This window comes from Oncorhynchus tshawytscha, linkage group LG30 (assembly GCF_018296145.1).
Source record: "Oncorhynchus tshawytscha isolate Ot180627B linkage group LG30, Otsh_v2.0, whole genome shotgun sequence".
NCBI classification, from domain to species: Eukaryota; Metazoa; Chordata; class Actinopteri; order Salmoniformes; family Salmonidae; genus Oncorhynchus; species Oncorhynchus tshawytscha.
Genome location: NC_056458.1, coordinates 5,964,864 through 5,992,794, shown reverse-complemented (window position 1 = coordinate 5,992,794; position 27,931 = coordinate 5,964,864). Strand labels below are relative to the sequence as shown.

The 27,931-nt window shown below is 42.4% G+C and overlaps 2 protein-coding genes across 3 annotated transcripts in view; one reads left to right on the top strand and one right to left on the bottom strand.

Moving 5' to 3' along the window:
* Positions 1-21,951, bottom strand: part of LOC112228932 (serine/threonine-protein phosphatase 2B catalytic subunit alpha isoform) — a 48,806-nt gene extending 26,855 nt beyond the window's left edge. For both annotated transcript variants that reach the window (XM_024394719.2, XM_024394720.2), the window contains exons 1-2: positions 21,617-21,951; positions 190-390 (exon numbers count right to left, since the gene is read on the bottom strand). In XM_024394719.2, coding sequence (XP_024250487.1) covers positions 190-390; positions 21,617-21,671 — 256 coding nt within the window. In that variant the 5' untranslated portion in view covers positions 21,672-21,951. The remainder of the gene's footprint in view (positions 1-189; positions 391-21,616) is intronic.
* A 1,413-nt stretch (positions 21,952-23,364) lies between these two features.
* On the top strand, positions 23,365-27,269 carry LOC112228933 (ubiquitin-conjugating enzyme E2 D2). Its single transcript, XM_024394723.2, has 7 exons — positions 23,365-23,600; positions 24,752-24,815; positions 25,009-25,040; positions 25,134-25,211; positions 25,405-25,510; positions 25,707-25,800; positions 25,890-27,269. The coding sequence occupies exons 1-7, from the start codon at positions 23,577-23,579 to the stop codon at positions 25,933-25,935; spliced, it is 444 nt and encodes a 147-aa protein (XP_024250491.1). The 5' UTR covers positions 23,365-23,576; the 3' UTR covers positions 25,936-27,269.
* Positions 27,270-27,931: the final 662 nt, after the last annotated feature.

The window sequence follows — 27,931 nt, the reverse complement described above, 5'->3', positions numbered from 1 at the left end:
TAGTCACTCATAATACTCGTTCTCACTCGCCACTGGACCAAGTAACCAGAAGAAATCATATCTATTCTGACAGGTCTGTCTTCAACAGACAGGTCTGTCTTCCTTCCACCCTGTTGGACCGTGATATGAACGTTAGTCAACGTTTGTTTCACCAAAGTCAAAAAGGTAAAGGTGATCTCTATTCCTCACCTGTGACTGGTGCTTCTATGTCCAGCATGGTTTTCTCCTGGCGCAAGATGGCGGCGCCCTCGTTGACGATGCGCAGAGCCACGGCCTCCTCCACGCGGCCCTCCTTGGTGAGGTGGGCTTTGAGCAGGTCCACCCTGGGCTTCCCCTCACTGTCAAAGACCTCCTTCAACGTGAGGCGATGACTCAGGGGGAAGGGCACGGCTGTGGAGACAACACAGTGAGACAACACAGTGAGGTGAGACAACACACCCCAATGGGACGTCAAGACAGTCCGTGATCACCTGCTCTGAGGCTAGGACACAAATACTTCAGACTTAAAGTTAAGCACAGGGAAAAGATCCCAGAGAATTCTAATCGCATAATGTTTTGTTAAAAAAAAAGCTTACTTTATGTGATAATGTTTGCAAGCTACTTTAACTCTGGTCCAGACTGGTGGTGCAGAGGATTATTCTACATTAGCTAGCTTGTCCTTCCTATGACATTAGTTCCCACTGTGGGATGTATTGTACCAGGGAATATGACTTCATGTAGTACAGTACAATCCAATCCAAACGCTGAGGGCCCCAGATATAGAGGGTGGGGAAGATGAGAGCCAATGAGAAGAGGAAACAGACCCATCAAATCAAACCATCATGAGACAGGGAACAAAGACCACTCCCCTTAGAGACCCTCACACGGTATATCAGTTGAACACAGAGCATCAGTTGTACAGCCAGCTCACAGGGGGAAACCGTTAGACATCCTCAGATGCCGGATTCCAAATAGTCTGAGAGCAGTATGGCAATAAAAGCGTCGCAGAGTGTCTATCAGCAGACCTGCAGACAGAGCCCAACACATGTGCGTTGAAACATTTCCTTATGAGCTGCCTGGCGCTGTTTAACGGCCGTGGTGCTGAAACAGCGACCAGCCTCTTGTTTTGGTTCGTGCTGGTGCTGAACGTTTGCGGACACAACAAGGGATTGCCGTAGGCTAGTTAGATGTCTTCATTGTACCGGCTTCTACAATTCATGTTACAACTAATGCCTAAAACAGATACTCAATCCTCCAATACGTTGGTTAAACCTGCTGAGCCCATTCAATTATGGTGCTTATATGCATAAAGCTAACCTTGCCCTTCAAGACACCTAAAAGAAAGTCAAACTTTTTTTTCTTTATGCAGAAATGGCAGAGGGGAAAAGCTCTGTCAACAAATTCTTCCAAAATGTGGCCAACTTTAATTATGGATGCTTCCACAGTATATTATAATTTCTGAATCACTGTAAATGTACAATCTACGTGATTTTTCCTCAGATAACACAACCTCTTTTTTTTAGTGAGAGTCAACAATCCATATGTTAGTATAAACATCTTAACAAACATTTGCTCAACATAGTGGTGGCAAATAAATCCCTCTATCTGAGTAATTACTATATGTATCTCCGATCCCTATAAAGAGGGAACGGATTGTGCTGTGTTCCAACCAGAGGGTGCCGTCATTTCTGATGAGAAAGCCAATAATACTGTAATACGACAGGAAACAAAACTTTAGTCTGAAGGAATAATTTCACTGGGTCGTTAATACAAATCTAAACCCATGAATAAGACAGCACCTGTCTGCCAGACATCCTCTGAAAACATCCCATCCAACATCACATCCATTGCTTTGGGAGCAACAAAGGGATTTTTTTTGCACTGAAGCTAATCTGTGTCAGTGGTCGAAAGACTTGTGTTGGCTTTGCGTGCTGCATAATACTGTATAAAAAGGTAATGTTGCCACGCTTTATTTTTCAAATAAATTTTACCCCCTTTTCATTTGTTAGTAATTACTATCTTGTCTCATCGCTACAACTCCCGTACGGGCTCGGGAGAGACGAAGGTCGTAACACAACCCAACCAAGCCGCACTGCTTCTTAACACAGCGCGCCTCCAACCCGGAAGCCAGCTGCACCAATGTGTCGGAGGAAACAGCGTGCACCTGGCTAGCTTTGTTAGCGCGCACTGCGCCTGGCCCGCCACAGGAGTCGCTGGTGTGCGATGAGACAAGGATATCCCTACCGGCCAAACCCTCCCTAACCCGGATGACGCTAGGCCAATTGTGCGTCGCCCCACGGAACTCCCGGTCGCGGCTGGCTAGACCACTGCCCTAGACCACTGCGCCACCCGGGAGGCCCGCAGCAGCCTTTCTTACTGCTGGACCTGTGGCCTTACTATGAAAGCAGGTTTGCATTCCAATCAATCGGTCGTAGACAATTATGTTTGATTCAGATTGAATACTAAATCCAACACCATTGTGCTCTTACATCACAGACCAGTTAGAATGAAAACATCACACATCAGGCAGGTCCTTTGACCCATAGGACAATGCACCTGTGAACTCACAACTATATAGGTCTGGGGGTCTTGATTGTTTCCATCAGCCAATAACACTACTGTACAAACCTACAAAAAGTATTTGATTGGATAGTGATTCCCTCACCAGTGTCTCAGCTCTAAACCTATTGCTGATTGAAAAGTAATAATAAAAACCAGCTGATACAATGACTTAAAGCAGAGTGGTGCTCCAGCCCCTGCAATATGGTTGTCTGAGATGCGCAAACATGCACACACGCACACAGAGTAATACAGCAATATGGCCAAGTTTGTCGGCTAGAGATTTGTGTTGCTCAGTGCATGTGGCTATGGGGAGCTGCTGAGCTGAGCGCTGGGGGAATAGAAGAGAGAGAGCAGAGAGCTCTCCGAGCTGAGGCCCAACGTGATCAACATGCTGTTAAATAATGGATGCTTGACTAGAGGGGGAAAAGAGAGAAATCTCATGTTCCTGCTGCTGGGATAATGAGCCCAGGCCTGGCAGGAGATTTTCACTGGGGTAAATTAATCCCATTCAACAGTGTGTTTGTATTTTATCTGTGCGTGTGTCTGTGTGTGAAAGTCCATGTTAGTATATGTCCATGTGTGTACGTTTTGGGCTTGTGTTATTTGCCTGAACGGTGCATGTTAACGTGTTTGCCTCTGTGCTTTCATATACGGTAGGTGTGTATACCTGACTGTATTGTGTTTCCAAATACACACCGAGTGTACAAAACACTCGATGACCTAGACTGACCAGGTGAAAGTTATGATCCCTTATTGATGTCACTTGTTAAATCCACTTCAGTCAGTGTAGATGAAGGGGAGGAGACAGGTTAAAGAAGGATTTTTAAGCCTTGAGACAACAGAGACATGGATTGTGTCTGTGTGAATGGGCAAGACAAAAGATTTAATGGTGGTACTCGGGGCAAATAATGTTCACTCCTCAATGCTATGAACCAGATTGTGTTCTCACAGCTAGCAGGAGTGAGATGAGGCAGAGCTGTGTGATCAAAAGAACGTGTCACAATCTCAGTGGCCTGTCTGGTGTGTTTATATCTCAGTCTAACCTACAGACGTCACTGAACAGCCACTATAATACACTCAAAAGAGCCCTAATGGTAGAACTGCAGTGGTAGGTACTGTACCTAATAAAGAGACTAGAGATACAGCATGCCCTGTATGTTTGTAGACATGTCTGTATGTGTTTGAGAGTGTGCATCATTTCCTTCAGTGTGTGTTTTTACACAACAGACAGTACTGTGCTTCTGATACTCTCCGACGCTAAAAGACTGAGAAGTCAGGGAGATTACTGGTGGACATTAGAGAGGGGGAGAGAAAGAGGGCGAGAGGGAGAGAGATGAGTGTAGAGGGGAGCAAGAGAAAGAAACCAAGAAAAGGAGGGAGGATTTAGAGGGAGAGAACACCAGGCATGGTGAAAATACACGAGAGAAAGAAAGAGGGGGAGTTGGGGGGTTGAGATGGGAGACAGCTCACTTCGACTGGGCGTCCAAGCTAAGTTGAACTGTGGTGTACGTTGCCGGGCAACAGCAGCTAACTTTTGAAATACAGCCAGTGTCAGCGCGAAATACTGCGATTTGCATGGGAGGATCAGAGACGCATACAGTATTCCCTCGTTCTCTCCTTTTATGAAGCACAATTTCCCCAAGACAATGCAGAAAGGGCAGGGAGCTTGATAATTGAGTAAGGGTTTCAATAAACAGGAGACTAACAATACAAATATAGCTTCTCACCCATTCTGCTATTCCATGGACTTATCGCCATTGCACAGCCTACAGTAATTACCACCAGACACATGTACTGTACCTTCATTAATAAATGGTCATGTATGCCTTGTTGCCTAGGTCCTTTTTTTTTACAGCCACTCTACTGTATATCAACCTGTCATGAAACATTGCCAGGCTGGATGCTGCAGAGACAGAGACGGGGGAACTGTTGGTCGAACACTGCCCAGGTTTCTCCCTAACTAATACAACAGCAACAGTGAATACTCTCCATCCAGCCCTGGCATCCTGTCAATCTGTCCACACGTACAGCACAATACTCATCCTCTAGGTGTGTAGCTACTGTCCGTCTGGATCTATGTGCACCTGTCTGTCTGTCTGTCTGTCTGTCTCTGTCACGTCTCTGGCCCAGGCTTGTATTAGCTAGAGGCACCTGTCACTTGTCTCAGCCCTGCTTCTACCAAACCTGCTGCCCCCCCCCCTCTATCTGGGCCTGTGACCGTCTTCGTTACCACACAGGGATATGCGGCAGGGAGAAAAGTTGCTCCAGGACTAGGGCTCTTGTGGTTTATGTCATCCTAACTTTGTAATGGACATTGCACATAACTAAAGAGTAGAATTTACTACCTAAGTGCAGATTCCCGCCTAAGCCATATGCAGTGTTGCTAGCAAGCTTTTCTTTTATTAAATAGACAAGACTAGAGACACGTGGAGATATTGTAAATAACATGGCAAACAATGTTGCCTAATCATTTGGGTGACAAGATGTTGTGTTTGGTTCCTGTGTGCACTGTGAATAACTCTTGACCTTTAAAGAGTCCATTCAATACCAATGTTGACATTCGTCTCGTTATTATTGTTGGGATTATCACTGTACTCTGTACTCCATTTAATTGAGATTGTGTAGCTGTTGGGATAACTGAAGGGTTTGTTATCATGGCGCTCAACAGCCTGTGATGCGAATGTTTGAAATGTCTAAATGAGTGTGTTCACTGATTGGACCTACGTTGACCCTGTTTCTTTCCTGTGCAAAACCCCAAATGTGCATTCTGACTGTTTGCACGGAGTCTGCCAGGCCATATGGCAGCTTGCGGCCCACAGATCAGCCCATGCATGAAAACCCAATATGCTAAAGACTGGGAAGAGAAGGAGCCAAGGAGGAAGCCATGTTAGCGGGGATCTGAACAGAGCAGCCAGGGTAGACACTAGGCAGTGTTTGTTTGACCAGTCTACAGTACTGATGATGTCCCAAAACCACAACAGGTAAACTCAGTTGAATTAGAGCTGCACATTGCTCTTCAGTTATGCGTAGAGCATACATTTGGACATTCACAAAATGGCAGAACTCAGTCATCGGTTCAGGTCTCTTTTTGTCACCACCCCATGATGGCTCTAGGAGTTGGTTCTATGACCCATCTTCTAGGTGCTATGTTCTAGGCGTACCTTTAGTGTTCTGTCCCCTACTAAACCATGTAGGGTAGGCTATGTCCACTGGCCATAATATGTCTCCCCCTCCAAACTGTATACTTTAAGTAGCACATTTCAGCCATCTATTTATTGTGTTTGTGGGGTTCACTTGTCACTTACATTTCGCTGGATTGATTGCTTTCATTTTACTCCTGAGACTCTTTCATGCTCTTGCTTTGTGCCTGTCATTTTTTTTAAATAAACATTGCAACCGTGGAAATGTTTATCATGACCTGCCAAACACATCCTGGTAATGGCTGAAATGGGCTCAATTAAATACATTGTTTTCCGGTTACATGTATAAGAATGCTAACACTTTGGCGGGGGTGTAACGTATTGTCTCGACACCTGCATCACAAGAAAGAAAGATTATTTTGAGTGTTCATTTTTGTGCAAAAAATATATAATACAGTTGAAATGTTTCCAAATTAGATGCGCTGAAAAGAAAGCAACCTCCCAAAAGGAACACTTGGAGTATAGTGATATTATGTGTGGTTTTACAAACAATGTAAAGTATGTATAGATAGGTGTAATCTGGAGCCTAGCTTGTTGATTTTTAATCCGAGGGTATCCTGCTAATGACACACTTGTTGAATAATGCAACAGAATTAATTAACAACAACAGTAATTAATGCAGCAGTCTAGACAGCGCAGGTGAGGGCAGGTTGTCCTGTTAAAATCTTCCCGGTGTGAAATAGATCCTGATTTTTCTGATTGTGACCTCATGTTGTAAACATTTTCACAGCGGGAAGATAATTGCACGCTCGTTTGTGTGGATGGCTGAGCTCGTGCAGATGTTTTTCTCACACCCCCTCGCCCTTGCTAGCTAACTAGCATAATTAGCTGTAAACTGGTCTTAATAATGGCTTGTTCTCAGAAGTGTGCAATTTTAACTTGTTTGTATTGCTAACAAACATTTTATTCATATATATATATATATATATATATGTGTCCAAACGTTTTACAATCACAAAATACTTTCACATAAACCCTCTGCACTTCGACGCGCGAGTCCGGGTATTTATATGCTGACCTCACGTCTCAACAAGCTTCTGATTGGTCAGAGTCAATACTCCTGGCCACCATTAATTGGCAGACGTGTGAAGCAAATTGCGCGTGCCCACAGAACAATGTTTCTAGGTGAAGGAGGGTGTGAGAGAAACATCCGCACGAGCTCAGCCATCCCACATAAAGAGCTGCGCGTCCAATTATTGAACTGGGAACATATTCACGCTGGGAGACGTTTTATAGCATGACATCACAACCAGAACATCGAACGATCAGAACGACTGGGAACTATTTCACGCTGGGGAGATTTTTTACATGACACAGGTAGGCCTAGCTCTCGATCAATGGACACCAACCTTTTCTGAGTCAAGAAGACTTTCAAAATGCAAGCGATATCTACTGTTCACATTATTATGAATATTTTTTTCCATGATTTAAAAAATATAAGTATATGCAAAATGAATCTATTAAAAACAGTACTGTAGTAATGAGGTAGTAATTTCAAAATATACAGTACCAGTCTAAAGTCTGGACACACCTACTCATTCCAAGGTTTTTCTTTATTTTGACTATTTTCTACATTGTAGAATAATAGCGAAGATATCAAAACTATGAAATAACATATGGAATCCCACTGCTGGCTTGCTTCTGAACAACCCTAAACAGGGTTGGTCCTGGTCTGTCCCTCAATGGGAGACCAACTGCTGCTGGAAGTGGTGTTGGACGGCCAGTAGGAGGCAGCCTTTCCTCTGGTCTAAAGAAAATGTCCCAATACCCCTGGGCAGTGGTTGGGGACATTGCCCTGTGTAGGGTGCTGTCTTTCGGATGGGAATTTAAACGGGTGTCCTGACTCTGTGGTCATTAAAGATCCCATGGCACTTATCGTAAGAGTAGGGGTGTTAACCCTGGTGTCCTGGCTAAATTCCCAAGCTGGCCCTCATACCACCACGGTCACCTAATCATCCCCAGTTTACAATTGGCTCATTCATCCACCCTCCTCTCCCCTGTAACTATTCCCCAGGTTGTTGCTGTAATTGAGAAAGTGTTCAGTCAACTTACCTGGTAAAATAACGGTTAAATAAATGTACTCAACAAAAAATATATTTGAGATTGTTCAAAGTAGACATTCTTTGCCTTGATGACAGCTTTGCACACTCTTGCGTTTGAGCCAATTAGTTGCTATGACAAGGTAGGGTTGGTATACAGAAGTTATCCCTATTTGGTAAAAGACCAAGTACATATTATGGCAAGAACAGCTCAAAAAAGCAAAGAGAAACGACAGTCCATCGTTACTTTAACATATGAAGGTAAGTCAATCAGGAAAATTTTAAGAACTTTGAAAGTTTCTTCAAGTGGAGTTGCAAAAACCATCAAGCGCTATGATGAAACTGTCTCTCGTGAGGACGACCACAGGAATTGAAGACCCAGAGTTACCTCTGCTGCAGAGGATGAGTTATTCAATTTACCAGCCTCAGAAATTGCAGCCCAAATAAATGCTTCACAGAGTTCAAGTAACAGACACATCTCAACATCAACTGTTCAGAGGAGACTGAGTGAATGAGGCCTTCATGGTTGAATTGCTGCAAAGAAACACCTACTAAAGGACATCAATAAGAAGAGACTTGCTTGGGCCAAGAAACACGAGCAATGGACATTAGACTGGTGGAAATCTGTCCTTTGGTCTGATGAGTCCAAATTGTCTTTGTGAGACACAGAGTAGGGGAGTGGATTATCTCCGCATGTGTGGTTCCCACCGTGAAGCATGGAGGAGGTGTGATGGTGCTTTGCTGATGACACTGTCTGTGATTTATTTAGAATTCAAGGCACACTTAACCAGCATGGCTACCACAGCATTCTGCAGCGATTTGCCATCCCATTTGGTTTGCGCTTGGTGGGACTATCATTTGTTTCTCAACAGGATAATGACCCAACACAACTCCAAGCTGTGTAAGGGCTATTTGACCAAGAAGGAGAGTAGTGGAGTGCTGCATCAGATGACCTGGCCTCCACAATCACCCAACCTCAACCCAATTGTGATGCTTTGGGATGAGTTGGACCGCAGAGTGAAGGAAAAGCAGCCAACAAGTGCTCAGCATATGTGGGAACTCCTTCAAGACTGTTGGAAAAGCACTCCAGGTGAAGCTGGTTGAGAGAATGCCAATAGTGTGCAAAGCTTTCATCCAGGCAAAGGGTGGCTACTTTGAAGAATTTCAAATGTTTCATATATTTTGATTTGTTTAACACTTCCATATGTGTTATTTCATAGTTTTGTAGAAAATAATAAAAACAAAAGAAAAACCCTTGAATGAGTAGGTGTGTCAACTTTGAACACCTAAATCCCTGACCTCCATTCATTATTTGTCCGTGCCAGTAAAATGTTTTATTTGCCATAATTCAGTCAATATCTGATGGATAAAATAAAATAAACTTGATGATGACTGTTGCTACTGTAAGAGCTCTCATGCGTGTGTGCAATCATGTGCAAGTGTCTCTCTCCTCCACCCCCCCCTTACTCTATCCTTTAGATTTGTCCTCTCAACTACATTACTCTCCCTGACTCCATCTCCCTCCTCTACCCCCTCTCATCGCTAGACCTCAGGGAAGTTTCTTTATGTAAGAGGCCTGTGTGCAGTAAAACACTGCTGCAAACCAATCCTTAAATAATTCACCCACACTGCTATATAAAGCTTGTGAGTATCATGCATGTAGATACCCTGCGCCCAGCTCGCCCCCTCTGAAGGCTATCACACCATCAAGATCCACCACATTCACACATCTCAGGGGGTGGGCTCTACGCTGTCTGGCCAATGAGCCAACCATGTCACTGATATTCTCAAAAACAAACAAATTGCACACACACCCTCTTATATAGCATCCATCATAGTAATAAAACACACAAACGCTTACGAGAACAGGATAAGCATAGGCATAGCAGAATGGTGAAAGGCCTCTTCTCCCACAGACCCTTATACGTGAACACAACAACTAGCTGTGCATTTTCACAGTGAATGTCAGAAATCTAATTGTGGGTATAGAGAAACGGATCAGAAACGGCTGAATGTTTATTGTAAATATGGATATCTAAAGGATGGTCACCATTCTTTAGGAAGATCTCTATCCAGCCTAAGCTTTGGGAGAGAAAAACTGAGAGACTGCATATGTCATAATCATATTTCAGAAGAGAGATTTCTCCCTGTGTGCTTACTGACTGGCTGTCTAAATCCAGAAGTGCCTCTACTGATAGGTCAGCCCTTTCCATGATTGTCTCTGTTTTGTTCTGAAAATAAATTGGGTATTGTGATGGTTCCCTCTCTCAGACAAAAGGCATTCAATCCACAGTGATTTACCGAGCCCCACCTGAACTAACACCTATAATGTCCTAGAATCACTCTAAGAGCCTAGCTTGCTTGTTCACACTTTCCAGAGATCCCCTGACATGGGACCAGGCCAAGTGGCAGACACAGTCTCCTCTCCTCCAATAGCCAGTTCATGTCCTGGTCACAACAACCCTACTCATAGGCATCACTAATATCCTCATTCCTCTATACAAAGACTAAAATCCCCATGATCCCTTGTGGCCACCCACCCTCCAACACAGAGAAGGTACAGTAATCCAGCTGTGTGACAGAGAAGAACAGCACCTAGGGCAGCTTTTTCAATGAACCCTCTTCTCTCTCTGTTACATTTCCTGTGTGGACCAATCATGTATCACAGTGCTGAAGAGTGAGGTCAATACACACTCCCGAGACCCTACTTGTAAATAGAGGGCTCTCCTTGAACCAATAAAACAGTACTCATGCCACTGTGAATGTAGCACATGCCATTGTGACGCTGTCCTATTAGGTGGGAGGATGTAGCAAGTGGACATATGATAGTATCCATCACTGAGTACCAGAGGGAAATGATGTGACAACATCAGAGGTTCTTACCACCTGATATATAACTGCAAGAGAACATAAAAAAATAAACGCTGAGTAAAATCAAACAGGAAAACAAACGCTTAAACACATAGGTGAGTCATTTATAGGCCAGTATGTTTAGCTATGTGCTAAGCTTTGCTTCAGGGCAATTCCATGTTAACTGAATGACGCAGACTCACCTTTTTCACTTCATCACTCTGCCAAACAAAAACCATTGGTTGCAAAGTTAAACGAACCATACAACTCTATGCACAAGGACTACTTTGAACCATTTCCCCCTGAACATTTTAAAACAACACATTTACTAGAAGAACCTGCAGATGTAACAGAATGACAATCAAATTTCCCTCCGATTTTTATGCGACTGTGTTTTCAAAAACGGTTAAAAATCTACTCCGAATTAAGATTCCAAGATGTCTGTAGAAAGAATGGGGTGTCAGCTATGACATCTTGACTTGAAAAAAAATCTGTTTTGGTTATTGTACTACAATAAGTGTTTGGATATTGTTTTTACACACTGGCTATTATTCTAATGAGCTCCGCACCCAAACAAGACCAGATCAAATCAAGATTTGGTTGGTGCGGAGTGGACCAATCATAGAAATCTGTTTCACAAGTTTGGACATCACTGTACATACAGTATATAAAGTACAATAGAGTACAGTAGAGTATAGTTCAGTAGAGTTCAGTACAGTATAAAATACAGTAAAGTACAATACAGTCAATTATACTGTACTCTAGTGTGAAAACAGCACCCTGCACGCTATCCCTGATGCAGTGAAAATAATAAAAATAAAACAACGAAGTAAGCTTTATTTGTAATATTTTCTACATTGTAAAATAATAGTGAAGACATCAAAACTATGAAATAACACATATGGAATCATGTAGTAACCAAAAATGTGTTAAACAAATCTAAATAAATTTGATACTTTAGATTCTTCAAAGTAGCCACCATTTGCCTTGATGACAGCTTTGCACACTCTTGGCATTCTTTCAACCAGCATCACCTGGAATTCTTTTCCAACAGTCTTGAAGGAGTTCCTACATATGCTGAGCACTTGTTGGATGCTTTTCCTTCACTCTGCGGTCCAACTCATCCCAAACCATCTCAATTGGGTTGAGGTTGGGTGATTGTGGAGGCCAGGTCATCTGATGCAGCACTCCACTACTCTCCTTCTTGGTCAAATAGCCCTTACATAGTCTGAAGGTGTGTGTTGGGTCATTGTGCTGTTGAAAAACAAATGATAGTCCCACTAAGCACAATCCAGATGGGATAGCGTATCGCTGCAGAATGCTGTGGTAGCCATGCTGGTTAAGTAAATAAATAAATAACTGACAGTTTTACCAGCAAAGCGCCCCCACACCCCACACTGACCTTCAGTCAATCAAGAAAATTAATGATGGACTGTCGTTTCTCTTTGCTTTTTTCAGCTGTTCTTGCCATAATATGGACTTGGTCTTTTACCACCCCTACCTTTGTCACAACACAACTGATTGGTTCAAACGCATTAAGAAGGAAAGAAATTCCACTATTTAACAGGGCATACCTGTTAAATGAAATGCATTCCAGGTGACTACCTCATGAATCTGGTTGAGAGAATGCCAAGAGTGTACAAAGCTGTCATCAAGGCAAAGGGTGGCTACTTTGAAGAATCTCAAATATAAAATGAGTAGGTGTGGCCAAACTTTTGACTGGTACTGTATTTGCCACAGCTGCAGCTATGTAGGGTATTAGGATCTCTAAACAAGCACCAAGTAGTACCACAATTCCTCAATCTTCAGCCACCTCAAAATAGATGTTTTTGTGAGCAGCATGAAGATATTACTCAAATTGATTGATCGGTTAATGAATTTCTAGTGCTATGAGATTGCTGCATTTACCAGACCTGCCAGGGATGGCACAGGCATTGATCTGGGTGTGGTCCTCCTGAAATCCCTTCACATTCAATACACAGTTGCAGTGGTTCATCCAGCATATCCCTCCTCCCTTACGATGCAACTGACCTACAGAAGACGGGATGTTCCTTGGAGAGAATTGTGCTCTGTATTAGCAGCTACAGTCAGCTTTGAGTGAACCCATTCCACTGTCAACTCTTCGTCTTCTCTGCAAAAACACTCACTCGTTGAGATGCAGCACAGAAAACACACAGCTGTCTGCTGTCTCTGTATTGTCACCTGTTCAAAACAGTCCCTTTCCAAAACTATGTAGCTATGCCCTCTCAGAATGGAATTGAGTATGAAGGGATCCATCCTTGCAATGCTTGCTGACTTACTATCCTGCAGCACATTCTTTTGCTAACTCATTACAACTTAAATATGCTCTGCTTCTAAAGCGATTCTTTTTAAATTCCCCTATTGGCAATAGCCCCAAAAAGATTAAACATATGACAAATAAATGATGATGTCTTCAATGGAACTGGTTACTTATTGTACTAACAAGTAGTTAGATAGTATACAGGAATACATTACAAGAAGATACAGCCTATGCATAATATTCACCCCAAAAGTTGATATATCCAATACCAGTCATATATGTGTAACACCCTGATCAGTTTCACCTGTCCTCGCTATTGTCTCCACCCCCTCCAGGTGTCGCTTGTTTTCCCCAGTGTATTTATCCCTGTGTTTCCTGTCTCTGTGCCAGTTTGTCTTGTATGTGCCAAGTCAGCCAGTGGTTTTCTCGTTCGCCTGCTTTTTGCTATTCTCTTTTTTCTAGTCTTCCCGGTTTTGACCCTTGCCTGATTCTGGACTCTGTACCTGCCTGCCTGACCAGTCTGCCTGCCTTGACCATGAGCCTGTCTGCCACTCTGTACCTCCTGGACTCTGATCTGGTTTTGACCTTTTTGCCTGTCCACGACCATTCTCTTGCCTACTCCTTTTGGATTAATAAACATTAAGACTCCAACCAGCTGCCTCCTGTGTCTGCATCTGGGTCTCGCCTTGTCATGATAGTACAAACTGGCCATGACCGACCCAGCAGACTTGGATCAGCTCTTCCACGTTGTCTCCCTGCAGGGAGCCACCATTGGAAGACATGAGTTGTTACAGGGCTCAGTTCCTTGACGGAACGCCACAACCATGGGTTGAAGGCTATTCTGGAGCAAATCAGGGAGTTAGCTCAGAGGCTGCCTGCCACCTCTGGAAAAAACCCAATCACCCAGTAATTTTTTTCCCCTCTATCTGTAGTGAGTTTGTACAGCCTATCCCGGCTCCCCGAGAACCCCGCTTACCACCTCCGGAGGGATATTCGGTGAATCCTGGTACCTGCTGGGGATTTCTTGCTCAGTGCTCGCTTATTTTTGAGCTACAGCCATCTTCGTTTCCCTCAGACCGCTCAAATATATATTATTACGCTAATGTCGGAAAGGGTGCTCTCCTGGGCTACGGCAGTTTGGGAGCATCAATCTGCCATTTGTGGTCATCTGGAGGAATTTATGGCAGAGGTGAGAAAGGTATTTGAGTCTCCGGTATCCTGGAGAAAGGCGGCCAGTAAACTACTTGACTTACGTCAACTCTCGTAGTGTGGCAGACTACGCTGTTGATTTTCACAAGTTTGCCGCCGAGAGTGCCTGGAATCCGAAGTCCCTTTTTGATACTGCTCAGGAATTGCCGGTGGCCCTCGACTCCCTTACCATTAAAATCGATGGACGCCTAAGGGGAACGCAGGAGTAGGAGGTCTGGTCTCGGGCATATTCGTTCACCTCGAGGGAATCCGGAAGTTCCCGAAGGCAGCTTTTCCGAGAGGATTCGAAGCCATCCGAGCCCTCTGGTGAATCTATGACAGGTGAGTTGGATACTCCTGAGCCTATGCAGTTGGGAAGAGCTAGGTTATCAGTTGGGGTAACGCGCAGGGAGGATGAATAGTAACTGTTGTCTGTACTGTGGAGGGGCAGGACATTTTATAGCTACCTGCCCTATTAGGAAACCCTTGTCTCTAGTGGGTACCAGTACTATGGTGTGTCAGACTGGGAGTTCCCTATTCCCAACACCCGCACACCCTTTTTTGTGCTTGTGCTGTGGGGAGACCAGTCTAAGTCTGAGTGCTCATTGACTCTGGGGCTGATGAATGCCTTATAGATGCCACGATAGCCTCGGAACTTGGTATTCCCACTCAGCCTCTCTCTGTTCCCATGGATGCTAGGGCACTGGACGGACATTCAATTACGGGTTTCTGGTAACAACAGTGAAACCACGGTTCCTCCTCACATCTCCCCATGTTCCGGTTGTTTTGGGATTTTCCTGGCTCAAAAAGCACAATCCTGTAATTGACTGGACCACAAGCTCCATCCTGGGTTGGAGCCCATTTTGCCATTCCCACTGCCTTCAAGCAGCACAGCCTTCCCCAAGCCATCTTCCTCAGGATGTTAGCAAGACTGTGGATGTCTCTGGTATTCCCACTGAATACCATGACCTCCTGGAAGTGTTCAGTAAGGCATGTGCTACTTCCCTTCCCCCACACCATCCTTATGATTGTGCCATTGATCTTCTCCCAGGCAATACACCCCCGGGGTTGGTTGTATTCTCTGTCCGGACCAGAGACCAATGCTTATGGAGGAGTACATAGAGGAGTCTCTGGCCACTGGGGCCATCCTTCTGCATCTCCTGCTGGCGCAGAGTCCTTTGTGGAGGAGGACAAGACCCTGCTTCCTTGCATTGACTACTGGGGACTTAACAACATTACTGTTAAAAAATCGTTACCCCCCCCACCTCTTCTCTGCATTTGAACCTCTCCAGGGGGCCACCATGTTTTCCAAGTTGGATCTTTGGAATGCCTAACCTTGGTTCGGATACGTGAGGGGGATGAGTGGAAGACAGCCTTCAACCCAGCCAGTGGACATTATGAGTACCAGGTCATGCCATTTAGACTTACCAAAACCCCTGCTGTTTTCCAGGCTTTGGTAAACGATGTGGTCCGGGACATGCTAAACCGTTTTGTTTGTTTACCTTGACGACATCCTATTTTTTTTTTTACCACTCTGCCCAATAACCTGTACTTCATGTCAGACAGGTCCTTCAGCACCTCATGGAGAACCAGTTTGTGAAAGCCAAGAAGTGAGTTCCATCGCTCTACTATCACCTTTCTGGGATATGCCATTGCTGAGGGCGATGTTCAGATGGCTCCTGGATAGGTGAAAGCAGTGGTGGATTGGCCTCAACCAATGTCCAGGGTGCAGTTGCAACGGTTTCTTGGTTTTGCTAACTTCTACCGCCGCTTCATTCAGGATTACAGCACCCTGGTGGCCCTCTCGGCACTGGTTTTGACTTTTTGCCTGTCCACGACCATTCTCTTGCCTACTCCTTTTGGATTAATAAACATTCAGACTCCAACCATCTGGGTCTCACCTTGTGTGCCATTTTATATATGCCATTTTTTCCCAAGTACCTGTAGGCAATATTAATGTATGGGAGTGGTCTAAACTGTATAGGCCTGAGTCTGTTTGACATATTATAGGCTACATCTGTGTTTTTGTAGCTTTAACCTATTGGATGTGGGGATGGTCCCACCATAGCATCATCAAATCATGTTGCCCTGCCCATCGTAGTACTGTAGGCGCACTGGGACAATTTGAAGAGCCCGCTCATTCTGAAACAAATCGCAACCCTTCGCCTACCAATCCTGCATGAGGAGAGCAAACCGAGGCGAAATTCAAGACTGGAAAATATTCCCATGTTGTATAGGCCTATCAATTTATATCAGAGGAGGCTGGTGGGAGAAGCTATAGGAGGACAGGCTCATTGTAATGGCTGGGATGTAATTTATGGAACTGACTCAAACGTGGTTTCAATATGTTTGACACAGTTCTATTTAATCCATTACAGCCATTACAATGAGCCTTTCCTCCTATAGCTCCTCCCACCAGCCTCTGCTTTATATGTACTCTCGGTTAACACAGAACTAAAGTCTCATGTAATTGGTCAGCTGCTTAAGTTCTGGGTCAAGAACTTAAGCTGTACCATAGAGGCACAGAATACGTTAGAAGAAAAACTAAGAAATGGAGGAACTTATTCAAGAAAGACCCAGTGTAATATATTATACAAATAAAGCCAACTGGATAGAATATGGGGAAAAATGCACCAAATTCTTTTCAATCTTCAATATAGAAATGCTACCAAAATGTGTAAACTTGTTACAAATGGAGTCACGCATGATTCACCGACTGATATTTAGAAAGGGGAAGTAAAGTACTTAATGAATGTTTTTGTTTCAGTCTCCATCTCCACTAACTGAAACTAATTGTATGGATATTTTTTTCTAATGTAAAATTAACATCTGTACAGAAAGACTCATGTGAAGGCCAAATTACAGAGGAACTTATTGATGCAACTAAAGCCTTTAAGGCTGGGAACTCCAGGGCTGGATGGCAGACCAGTGAAAGTAACTTTTTTTTATATACTCAGAGGACCATTATTAGCATGTTTTAACCACTCCTATATACAGTAAATGGTAGATTATCAGACATGCAACAAGAAGTTCTGATATCATTATTACTGAAACAGGACCCAAGTGGTGTATGTGTGTATATAAGATCCAGTCCATTTAAAAAATTGGAGACCTCTTACACTTCAGTGTTGTGATGCAAAAATCCTAGCAAAATGCTTGGCGCATAGAATTAAAGTATTGTCAGATATTATTCATCCTAATCAGACAGGTTTTTTACATGGACGATACATTTAGAGATAATATAAGACAAATACTGGAAACAATAGTGTACTAGGCTTTTGAAAAGTACGACTGGGGTTTATATATACATTTTATATAAATTAATATATATACATTTTGGGGAATCTCTTATAAAATGGGTAAAAGTTATGTTTAGTAACCCTAGGTGTAAATAATGGCTACATCTCAAAGTTTTAAGATATCTAGAGGAGTAAACAAGGTGGTCCACTATCGGCATATCGATTTATTATTGCCATCGAAATGTTAGCTGTTAAAATTAGATCAAACAATAATATTAAGGGATTAGAAATCCGTGGCTTAAAAACTAAGGTGTCATTGTACGCTGATTCATGTTTTCTTTTAAAACCACAATTAGAGTCTCTCCACGGCCTTTTAGAGGATCTAGATACTTTTGCTATCGTCTCTGGATTAAAACCAAATTATGATATTACGTATTGGATCACTAAAAAATTCACATTTTACATTACTGTGTAGGTTACCAATTAAATGGTCTGACGGAGATGTGGACATACTCGGTATACAAATCCCAAAAGAAAGAAATGATCTCACTCCAATAAATGTTTATAGAAAGTTAGCAAAATAGATAAGATCTTGCTACCATGGAAAGGAAAATACCTGTCTATTTGAGGAAAAATCACCCTGATTAACTCTTTAGTCATATCACAGTTTACCTATTTGCTTATGGTTTTGCCTACACCTAGTGACCTGCTATTTAAATTATATGAACAAAAAATATTGGCAAGCCAGACAAAATTGAAAAGGCCTATTTATATAACAAATATGAATTCGTAGGGCAGAAATTATTCAATATTAAAGCATTAGACCTCTCACTAAAGGCATCAGTCATACAAAAGTTATGCTTAAATCCAAACTGGTTCTCTAGTAAATTGGTAGGAATGTCTCGTCCTATGTTCAAGAATGGCTTTTTTCCCTTTATTCAGATTACACCTGCTCACTTTCGGTTGTTTGAAAAGGAAATAATCTCAAATATCATTATTTTTTAAACAAGCCTTAGAAAGTTGGTTGCAATTTCAGTTTAATCCACCTGAAAAGACAGAACCAATAATACAACAAATATTGTGGTTAAACTCACATATACTATTTGATTTTTTAAAAGTATTTTTTCGAAGAAATTTAAAGGTATAATTTATGTGAATGATATCATAAATAGGACTGGTGTAGTTATGTCAAACATGCAGCTAACACAGACATATGGAAATATCTGCTCTACCCAAAATTACAACCAACTAATTGCAGCATTACCACAAAAATGGAAGAGGCAAGTAGAAGGGGAAAAAAGTAAGGAACTTGTATGTCGGCCCTGTATTAAAGAACATAAATGGTTAAAGAAAGTGTGATAAGTAAACACATATACCAATTTCATTTAAGGACCAAAAAACGGACAGCTGTGCCAATTAAATTGCTAAATATTTGGGAAGAGATTTTCGATGTATCCATTCCATGGCACATGGTTTATGAATTGATACGCAAAACAACACCGGATTCAAAACTTCAAATTTTTCAATTTAAATTACTATACAAAATTATTGCAACCAATAGAATGTTATATATATGGGGGATACATTCTTCCCAGCTCTGAAGATTTTGCTGTGAGGAGGCAGAGACATTAGATCATTTATTTTGGTATTGTCCATATGTAGCTCGTTTTTGGTCACAGGTCCAGGAATGGCTGAAGAATTGCAAAATTTTTCTAGAACTAATACTGCAAATAGCAATACTGGATGGTTTGAAAAGCCATAGTCAGTCAATCAATAATATAATAATTATTTTAGCAAAAATGATTATTTTAATTTACAATCTGTAGAAGCTATGAGAATAGAAAGGTTCAGTACTTTTGTTAATCAGCACAGTTAAAAAATATATGGCAAATAGAAATCCAAAATGGATGGGGTTGAGAGACAGAGATGGGAGGGGTTGAATGGAGCTGAAGGGTGGGACTAATAACAAGATAACCAATGTAAAACATACGGGGTCCGCAAAATATTAAGCTGATCCACCCCTTTAAAAAACAAGTTATTGGCCCATACATGTTAAGAGAAGAGATAAAGAAATGTTAGAATGAGGAGCTCCACCTTCTCTCTTTGCAAGTTATGCGCCACCTCCCCTTCCCAAATTCGCAAGATGCTAACACGGAACCCAAACCGGCTGTGCGCGTGCTCCATCGTGCATAAATGTATTTTGTCCCCCACAATAAACGTGATCACGACATGCAGGTTAAAATATCAAAACAAACTCTGAACCAATTATATTAATTTGGGGACAGGTCAAAAAGCATTAAACATTTATGGCAATTTAGCTAGTTAGCTTGCACTTGCTAGCTAATTTGTCCCATTGAGCTAGCTTGCTGTTGTTGATTTATAAACATTGAGTTATTTTACCTGAAATGCACAAGGTCCTCTCCACCCGCCAATTAATCCACACATAAAACGGTCAACTGAATCATGTCTAGTCATCTCTCTTCCTTCCAGGCTTTTTCTTCTCTTGACTTTATATTGCGATTTGCAACTTTCATAAATTAGGTGAAATACCGCCACTGACCTCATTCGTCTTTCAGTCACCCACGTGGCTATAACCAATGAGGAGATGGCACGTGGGTACCTGCTTCTATAAACCAATGATGAGGTGGGAGAGGCAGGACTTGCAGCCCGATCTGCGTCACAAATAGAACTGACTTCTATTTTAGACCTTGGAAACACAGACACTCGTTGGTGCCACAAATAGAACTGACTTCTATTTTAGACCTTGGCAACACAGACACTCTCTACATTTATTTTGCGATGCGAACGGTGTAGTCAGCCTGTAACACCTTGGAAATCGTGATTTGTCCAAATAACCAATGAAGACAAGCAAAACACGGGAAGTAGTGCTGTTCCTTATCCTAGCATCCCATTAAATCCAAACAGATTATTTTGGTTTACAATCAGAATCTTCCACAACAGATTAGCATATGCCAGATTTTACAATGCCTGGATAGTTATTTTACTTATAAACTAACCACATGTTATAGCAATCTGGTGCCTGGCAGAACAGTCGATGACGTGACACCCAGACATTGGTTGATGCGTGCAACTTTGAGCAGGGGCACGCGACCTGTATGTGACAGTTGTCAGGGGCTTGGTGGGTCTAGCAGGCAGTGATCGTCTTGAATTTATACTTTTCACATGTTCTGCAAGAGATTAGAGTCCCCTATGAAACACGGACCACATAAGGTTCCCACCCTTACATTACGATAAACCGAAGAGTAGATGTGCCATGGGGTTGGGTCTGCAATTAAGACTCGATTTGTAAATAAAATGCGTCAGAAATAAACTATTCCAATATTGGAAAGCGGCAACCCCAAGGAGGAGCCCTGACGCACCACCGTAAAATGATCATATATCCCACGGGATGGCACATTTATAATAAAAAGCCATTTAACATGAACGAGACGGGAAAGACAGTGACTTATTATTGAAGCTCAGTCGACACTATTTTACTTGTAGCATAGCCCCTATACATCATTGCAGACGACAGCACTTTTGACGCCAGAAAATGATATTGCAGAGACAATAGGGCTATTGAAAGAAAAGGCTACAGGTCTACATTATGTTATATTTTCTATGATATGCATACTAATAGCCTACATCATAGCAGCATAGACGTTAATGGCACACGTGCCAAAGAAACGTGAATTATAGGCCTAATCGAAACGAGTGCGTACTTTCAAACTCAAGATCCAAGCAAAGATAACCTATATGTTTTACTCATCGACAGTGAAAACTGCCACATACAATTCCAATATAGATTGTAACCCTCCCCATCCCCCCAGTGAGTACGTAGATCCACGTATTCACCAAGCGCCCTCTATCACAGTGCCAGCGAAATCATGCTGCATCACTGCCTCAACCGCAAAGACCTCCACGGCAACACGGCCTCATTTAGTATTTTCTTCTGCCTGTCCATGACTAAATACAATCACATTGGGACAGTGCAAAACATATTGCCGTGACACGATTAGGAAGAGTACCCCCCCCCCACACACACACACACACACACACACAGAGTCTGTAAGGCTATAGCTATAAATACAGTCACTGCCTTTCACTGTTTATCAACATCACAGGTCCCGAGCAAAATACAATTATTTATATAGCACATCAGACATCCACATGACGCAATACCCAACCCTAAACGAGTTCTTAAACGGCACACAATTAATAGCGTATAGCTCTTAATAGCCTATAAAATAATTTTAAAAAGAAAGAAAATGCACTCACTTTTTACTACCCGATCCGTGGCGTTTAAGACCATGTCAACGTTAGACATCTTCATGGGCAGTTGCGCTCTTGAGGCAAACTCGTTTTTAGTCCTCCTTGCGGAAGTGACTGTTTATTCTCGGTGTGTTTTCGCGGTTGCGAGATTTGGTTGGTGCAGTGGCATCACTTGGATACGTCCCTCAGTGTATCACTGCCTGCGCTGGGGATGACTACTGCTACCCAGTTAGGGTGGATGCTGCTGAGGAGGGTGCTGTGCTAAGCTGTCGTGTGGCGGAGGATGGAGGGAACGAATTAGGAGGGGGTGGCAGAGAGACAGAGTGGGAGAGAGAGAGCTCTGCTCAGGAGATCCTCACTGCGCGCTGCACCACCCCGACATGGCGTTGAGGGGAACTCCTACGCAAATGTTTCACGGGGCTGCCTGATGCTGCCATCAGGTGGAGGCAAAGCCGGGGATTCCCAAAAACACGCACGCGCCATGTTTTTGTATTCTATGCACTTGCTGAAAGGGGTGGGGATGTGCCCTGAGACGCATAGGTCTGTCGCCTACTGTATTTAGTATGGTTGTATCAGTGAAGGTTCCTGGGGTAAAACATTGTGCCATTGATTTTTTTTGTGTGTGAGATGTTATTTCTCCAACATGGATGCCACAGAACAAGTGGCATCCATAGAGGAGATGACAAGCCCAAAATGTGTGTGTGACAAGAACACATTGAATACCTAACCAATCAACACACAACATTTCCTGGAAGTGTTCACATAACCATGGCATGTGGTTGCGCAAACTGTTCTGCCTTTCAGACCAAATGTGTCTGGATGCCAAATAATCTTGGATCAGTAGGCCTATTAGAGGAAAGTGGAAATCTTAACAGCAGAAGGTTTTCCTGCAGCCACAGGCCCATAACAGGTGCTTTGAATGAATATCCTCATTATATGAACTGCCAGAGCGCGGCGCTGTTCAGTGTCCGTGGTTCTGAAACCAGCGACCAGTCAGACCGCGCTCATCGCAGCGCTGTCCGTAGTGCTGAATGTTTGGGCGCAGGTAGGGCATCTTCCCGTAGGCTCGATTCACTGCGGATTCTAAAATGTAAGTTACAAAAGACAGACAACTTGTTTTGCCACCTCAGCAACACACTGTGCTGTGGTGTCACAAGCACTAGGAAGACTATTTTTTTATTTATCTCAACTATCTTTTTAGCAGCCTATAGCATTTACAATTTACATTATAGACAGGTGGTAGACATACAGTGCAGCCTATAATGTGGCCATATTGGCCATGACATTTTATTTTTGTTTATCTTTGTGATGACTGTAGAAATGTATGTGCTTGGCTAAATGTTCTATGATGTAACCTTAGGCATATTACATGAACAAAATAAAACTCTGAAAACAGTGAAACAATCTCTGTAGTGCTTTTTATTTTTGACAGCTATGAGGTTGCAGGTCCGTCCCTTGCACATATGGTTCCACAGTTATTACATATGCATATAAAGTTGACCATGACACGGGTAGGCCTAATTACGGATACAAGTGGGCTATCCTATTTATACATCTAGCTAATCATTAGAAAATATAGCACAAATTAATAAAATCATGGAGTCATATGGGAGGAACCAGTGGAGTTGTGTACCCTAAAGACTCAGAAAAGATGTCAGTTGCATACCTCTAACCTGTCCCACCGTTTCCAGCGGATGTAGCGTGTCGCAAGCAGACGATTGCGTCACAGTCTACCGAGAAGTGATGCGGTGCCCACTTCCCACAGCTGCTAGGAGGAGCCGGGTGAAGCGCACTGTATTTCAGTTTCGCTAGGCTACTCCGATAGTCAGTCGCCGCATTGTACTGTAAAGACAACCATTTAAAAACTCATTTTAAACTCCAGGGGGTAAAATCTGGGTGGAGAGGCAATATCGTTGTTTCGCAGAAGTAAACCGACCAGTACATTGACAGCGGCACGAACACAACAATGGCCCTGAAAAGAATTCATAAGGTAAGGAAGTAACGTTATCTTGCTTCCGTGCTAGCTAATAGCTAGCCCCCTTTTTGGCCTTCGCTTTTTGGCACAATTACGAGCTAGGCTACTAAAGCAAAACGGCTTGCTAGCCCACATTTAGACCGCTTTCCTCACCTGCCGCCTGGTCAGTGGCTAACTTGTGATCAGATTAATTTGCTTTTAGAAACTAGCGTTAGCTAGCTGGCTACTAGGCAGTTAGCTAGCACAGTTTAGCGGCAGATGACATCGAGAACAGTGCGCTATGCTAGCTAACAAAGTAACTAACGTTAACTACGAGTTATTGGCTACTAGCTAGTTAGCTAAATTGATTAGCAAGCTACCATTAGCTTACTATAGTTAGTTAATTAGGTAGTTAGCATACTGGAGGTGGTAGCTAGTTAGTTTGGCTAAATAGCTAACTAGCTTTAATCATAGCTTGCCAAGTGTAACTAGCTAGCTAACGTTTTTCGGGAAATTCCTTACTAGCTAGTACTACCTACTAACGTTACTTCCTTGTAGTAAACAAATGAACATCAGCTGCTGGTATCGTTTACACCCCAACAAAAATCACGTTTGGCATAACTACAATGGTCCTGACCTGTCTAATGCCAGTAGTTACTTCAGCAACTTGACTTGAACAAACCAGTTAGCTACTGTAACTAGCTATAATTTTTTTTTACCAGCATTGTCTTCAGTATCAAAATGAAGTTGCTCTGTTGCTTTCATCTGACACTGATCAATGATTAATGAAAACGATTGCAGTTGACAGAATGTTAGACTTTGAAAGGAAAATATTTATCCGTCCATGCTTTTCTAAATCCAGTACTATTTCTGTTTCATTGAGGACATTTAACTGACTTACTTTCAGTTGTGGCGGAAACGATGCGCAGTAGTAAACATGAATCCCGCTAACCCATACAGGACAGGTCTGACCACAATGTTGTTTGTAGTCCTTGAAATTAGTTACATTTTGATAGGTCTTTATCTTCTGGCAACAAATCTGAGCCTAGCCTACAACATACCAGCCCACATTCAGCATTGGAGACATTGTATGCAGTTTGACTGAATTACTCATACAATACAGGCATTGTTCATGGAAGTATTATACTTTTTGGAAGAAATCAGAACTCTATTTTTTTTTCTCCTAGGAGTTAAATGATTTGGCTCGTGACCCTCCAGCACAGTGCTCCGCAGGACCAGTGGGAGATGACAGTAAGTCACCTCAACCTCTATCACACAACAATGAAATGTAGCCTATAGATGGGAGCCAATAAAGATTGATGCTGGTAATTCATCAATGACACCAGTTGTCATTTGTATATTGGCACGGAAATCTAATTGAAACACTATTTACTTGTAATGGTGCTCATAGTGTATTTAAACAGTTTTCTCTTCTCTTACTTAGTGTTTCACTGGCAAGCTACAATAATGGGACCTGTAAGTATACCCCCCTGTTCTGCTCTTTAAAGTTTAGGGGTTCACAGCCTTTATTCTGGGACATATAGTAACCATCAATTTTCCTTTATGCAGAATGACAGTCCGTATCAGGGCGGCGTGTTCTTCTTGACCATTCACTTCCCCACTGACTATCCCTTCAAACCACCAAAGGTAAGGACTTATCCTGGAACTTGTGGGCAGACTTTTAATGTAGCTATGAGCTAGATCTACATTGATCGTAAAATTCCGTCATGCATGACTGTTTGTTTTCAGTGCATGCGACATCTCGTCATTGCGGTAAAGGAGATGGTGTAAATGTAATACATTTGCAAGATACAGAAAAAAAAGCATGTCCTCTCTATAGGTTGCATTCACCACAAGAATCTACCACCCAAACATCAACAGCAATGGCAGCATCTGCTTGGACATCCTGAGGTCGCAGTGGTCGCCAGCACTCACCATCTCCAAAGGTAAGTCCAAAATGGTGCTCTTGGTTTATGTTTGTATGTGGGTCTAGATCATTTGTTCCGGTTGGCTTGAACCAGTATGGTTTGAGTTTTCACAATAGATTCTCGTATGTATGTCCCGAATTATGCTCAGGAAGAGGTCCGAGATTTACGTTGATTGTCAGAACTGTAGTGACTCTTGTTGTTGGTCGTCCTACAGTCCTCCTGTCCATCTGCTCACTTCTCTGTGACCCAAACCCAGACGACCCACTAGTTCCTGAGATCGCCCGCATCTACAAGACCGACAGGGAAAAGTAGGCCTTACACATTTTCAACATTCAACACATTTTTGTATAGCCTGTGTGCTACAAGGAAAGTGATTTGTATCCTGCTGTCATTCCAGATACAACAGAATAGCCCGGGAATGGACACAGAAATATGCAATGTAGTCGCAAGGCATAACAGCAGATAATCTGCCTTTTTATATTCGAAGGCTTGGGGAGCTTTGAACGAAAAAGATGGAAAAAGTCTTGTTGGTTTCCATTGGAGTGATTTCTTTGAGCCACACCCTCCCTCTCCCTACGCACTTGACCTCCATTCTCCTGCCTCACCCCCTTCAAAACCTGTCCAGCTGCGGTGTTGTACATATTTCAGATTGCATATTGTATACCCCACTGTCTGTTTCTGCCACTATGTCCACCGGCATCCATGTAGGACCACTCTTATTTGATTCCAAGAAGCGTTCCTTATAATTTTTTATGAACCCAAGGTTTGCTTTCCCAAGATTGAGGGATTTGTATTTTTTTTTAAAAACTTTTTTCTTATTTTTTTCCCTCTGTGCTTCCAGCTATCCTGTGAGATGATGGTAAGGGTGGGGAGAGATGGGACTTGGAGAGTGTTTTTGGCTATGATAAGAAATGACTTTCAATCTGTCACTATGGTTCTGGAAACCTCTAGGGGACTTTTTCTGTTTGGCTACGGTATGCCCAGGATCCTGCCTCAGCCCCACCACAATATTAATCACTGTCATTTAGATGATAGTTAAGTACCCGTGGACCCATCCGCACTGTATGAAGTGAAACAATAGAATAATGAGACGGCGATCTATTGATAGAAGTATCTGAATATAACTTCCAAATGACTGTTTACCCTCAACTTAGTCAAATGATATACTCCTTGTTTTTGCTAAAGAAAAAAAATAGTACCCTTTTAGATCGACCTTTGAGTCTTCATTATATAATTTTTCTCTCAATGGTGGCAAATCTTTATTTTTTGGTGTAGGTCTGACTTGGAAACGGCCAATGTTAGGCAGATAAGTTGGGTGGTACAAGTAGTTTGTGACTGAAATGGTATTAATCCAGCTTGTTCGTCCATTTGATCTAGCCTGAAAGGACAAAGATTTGACATGAGTAATAAATAATGTTTGAAGGCAACTTCACAAGACAAGCTCTAAAATGTTTTAAGCAACAGTAGCACTAGACTAGACGAATATGATAAGAGTTGAACTGTACCCTCAAGTGGGCTAAGTTGAAGGAAACAATCTGATTGGGGTGTATTTTCAGTTATTTTCATTTTAAAAAAGTGAACTCATTATTCTGTCTTCTCACTTTGTATATTTGAGCAGCCATTGTTGACTTAGCTCCAATGACTCATTGGCTGGATCTCAGAACCCTGGACTCAAGGACTTGAGTTCCAGACCGACAAACTTCTGTATATTTAATTACCCAGGAGCTCATGGAGCTTGTCTTAATTAAACTGTGTAATAAACATGATTATTAAAGTTGTGGGTTTCACTGTTTTATTTAATATCCTTGCTCAAATATGTGCTTTTGCAATTTTACCCGGAGGCTTTGTCAATTTGAAAAGAGGAATGTCTTGTACGGTTTGTTTTAATATATATATTTTTTAACCTTTTTATTTAGCTAGGCAAGTCTTGCATGTGTCCTATTGATGTGGGAGACTTTTGCAGATGTTTTGATAGCAACAATGAAACCTACGTAATGAACCTTTTTTAATACAACTGTGAAACATTTAGCCTTCCTATTATTCCAACTGATTCATACCACCATGTTGTCTCGCTCAGGTCCCTTTTACAGCAAACTTTACATTAAGACTTAGGACCTGGCTGTTCTTATTACTGCCAGCCCATTCAATGAATGAGTTATTACATTATTTGAAGCAAAGTTACAGAACCTGCAACTACACTATAGACCCGAATTCCAGTCTTATGTATTTGTGCTAGGCTGCTCCAACAGTTGTATGGAATATTTCACACACAACTGTCTGATTTGTGAGACTACTGTACAACACTGTCCTGAATTTTAAGGACAAAGGTGGGCCAAGAGCCGCATAATATACTTACACCAATTCAGCTGCCTTACCATGATGCTCAATTATAGTATGTTTTTAGGAGGGGTTAGACCTTATGTACAATATACAAATAAA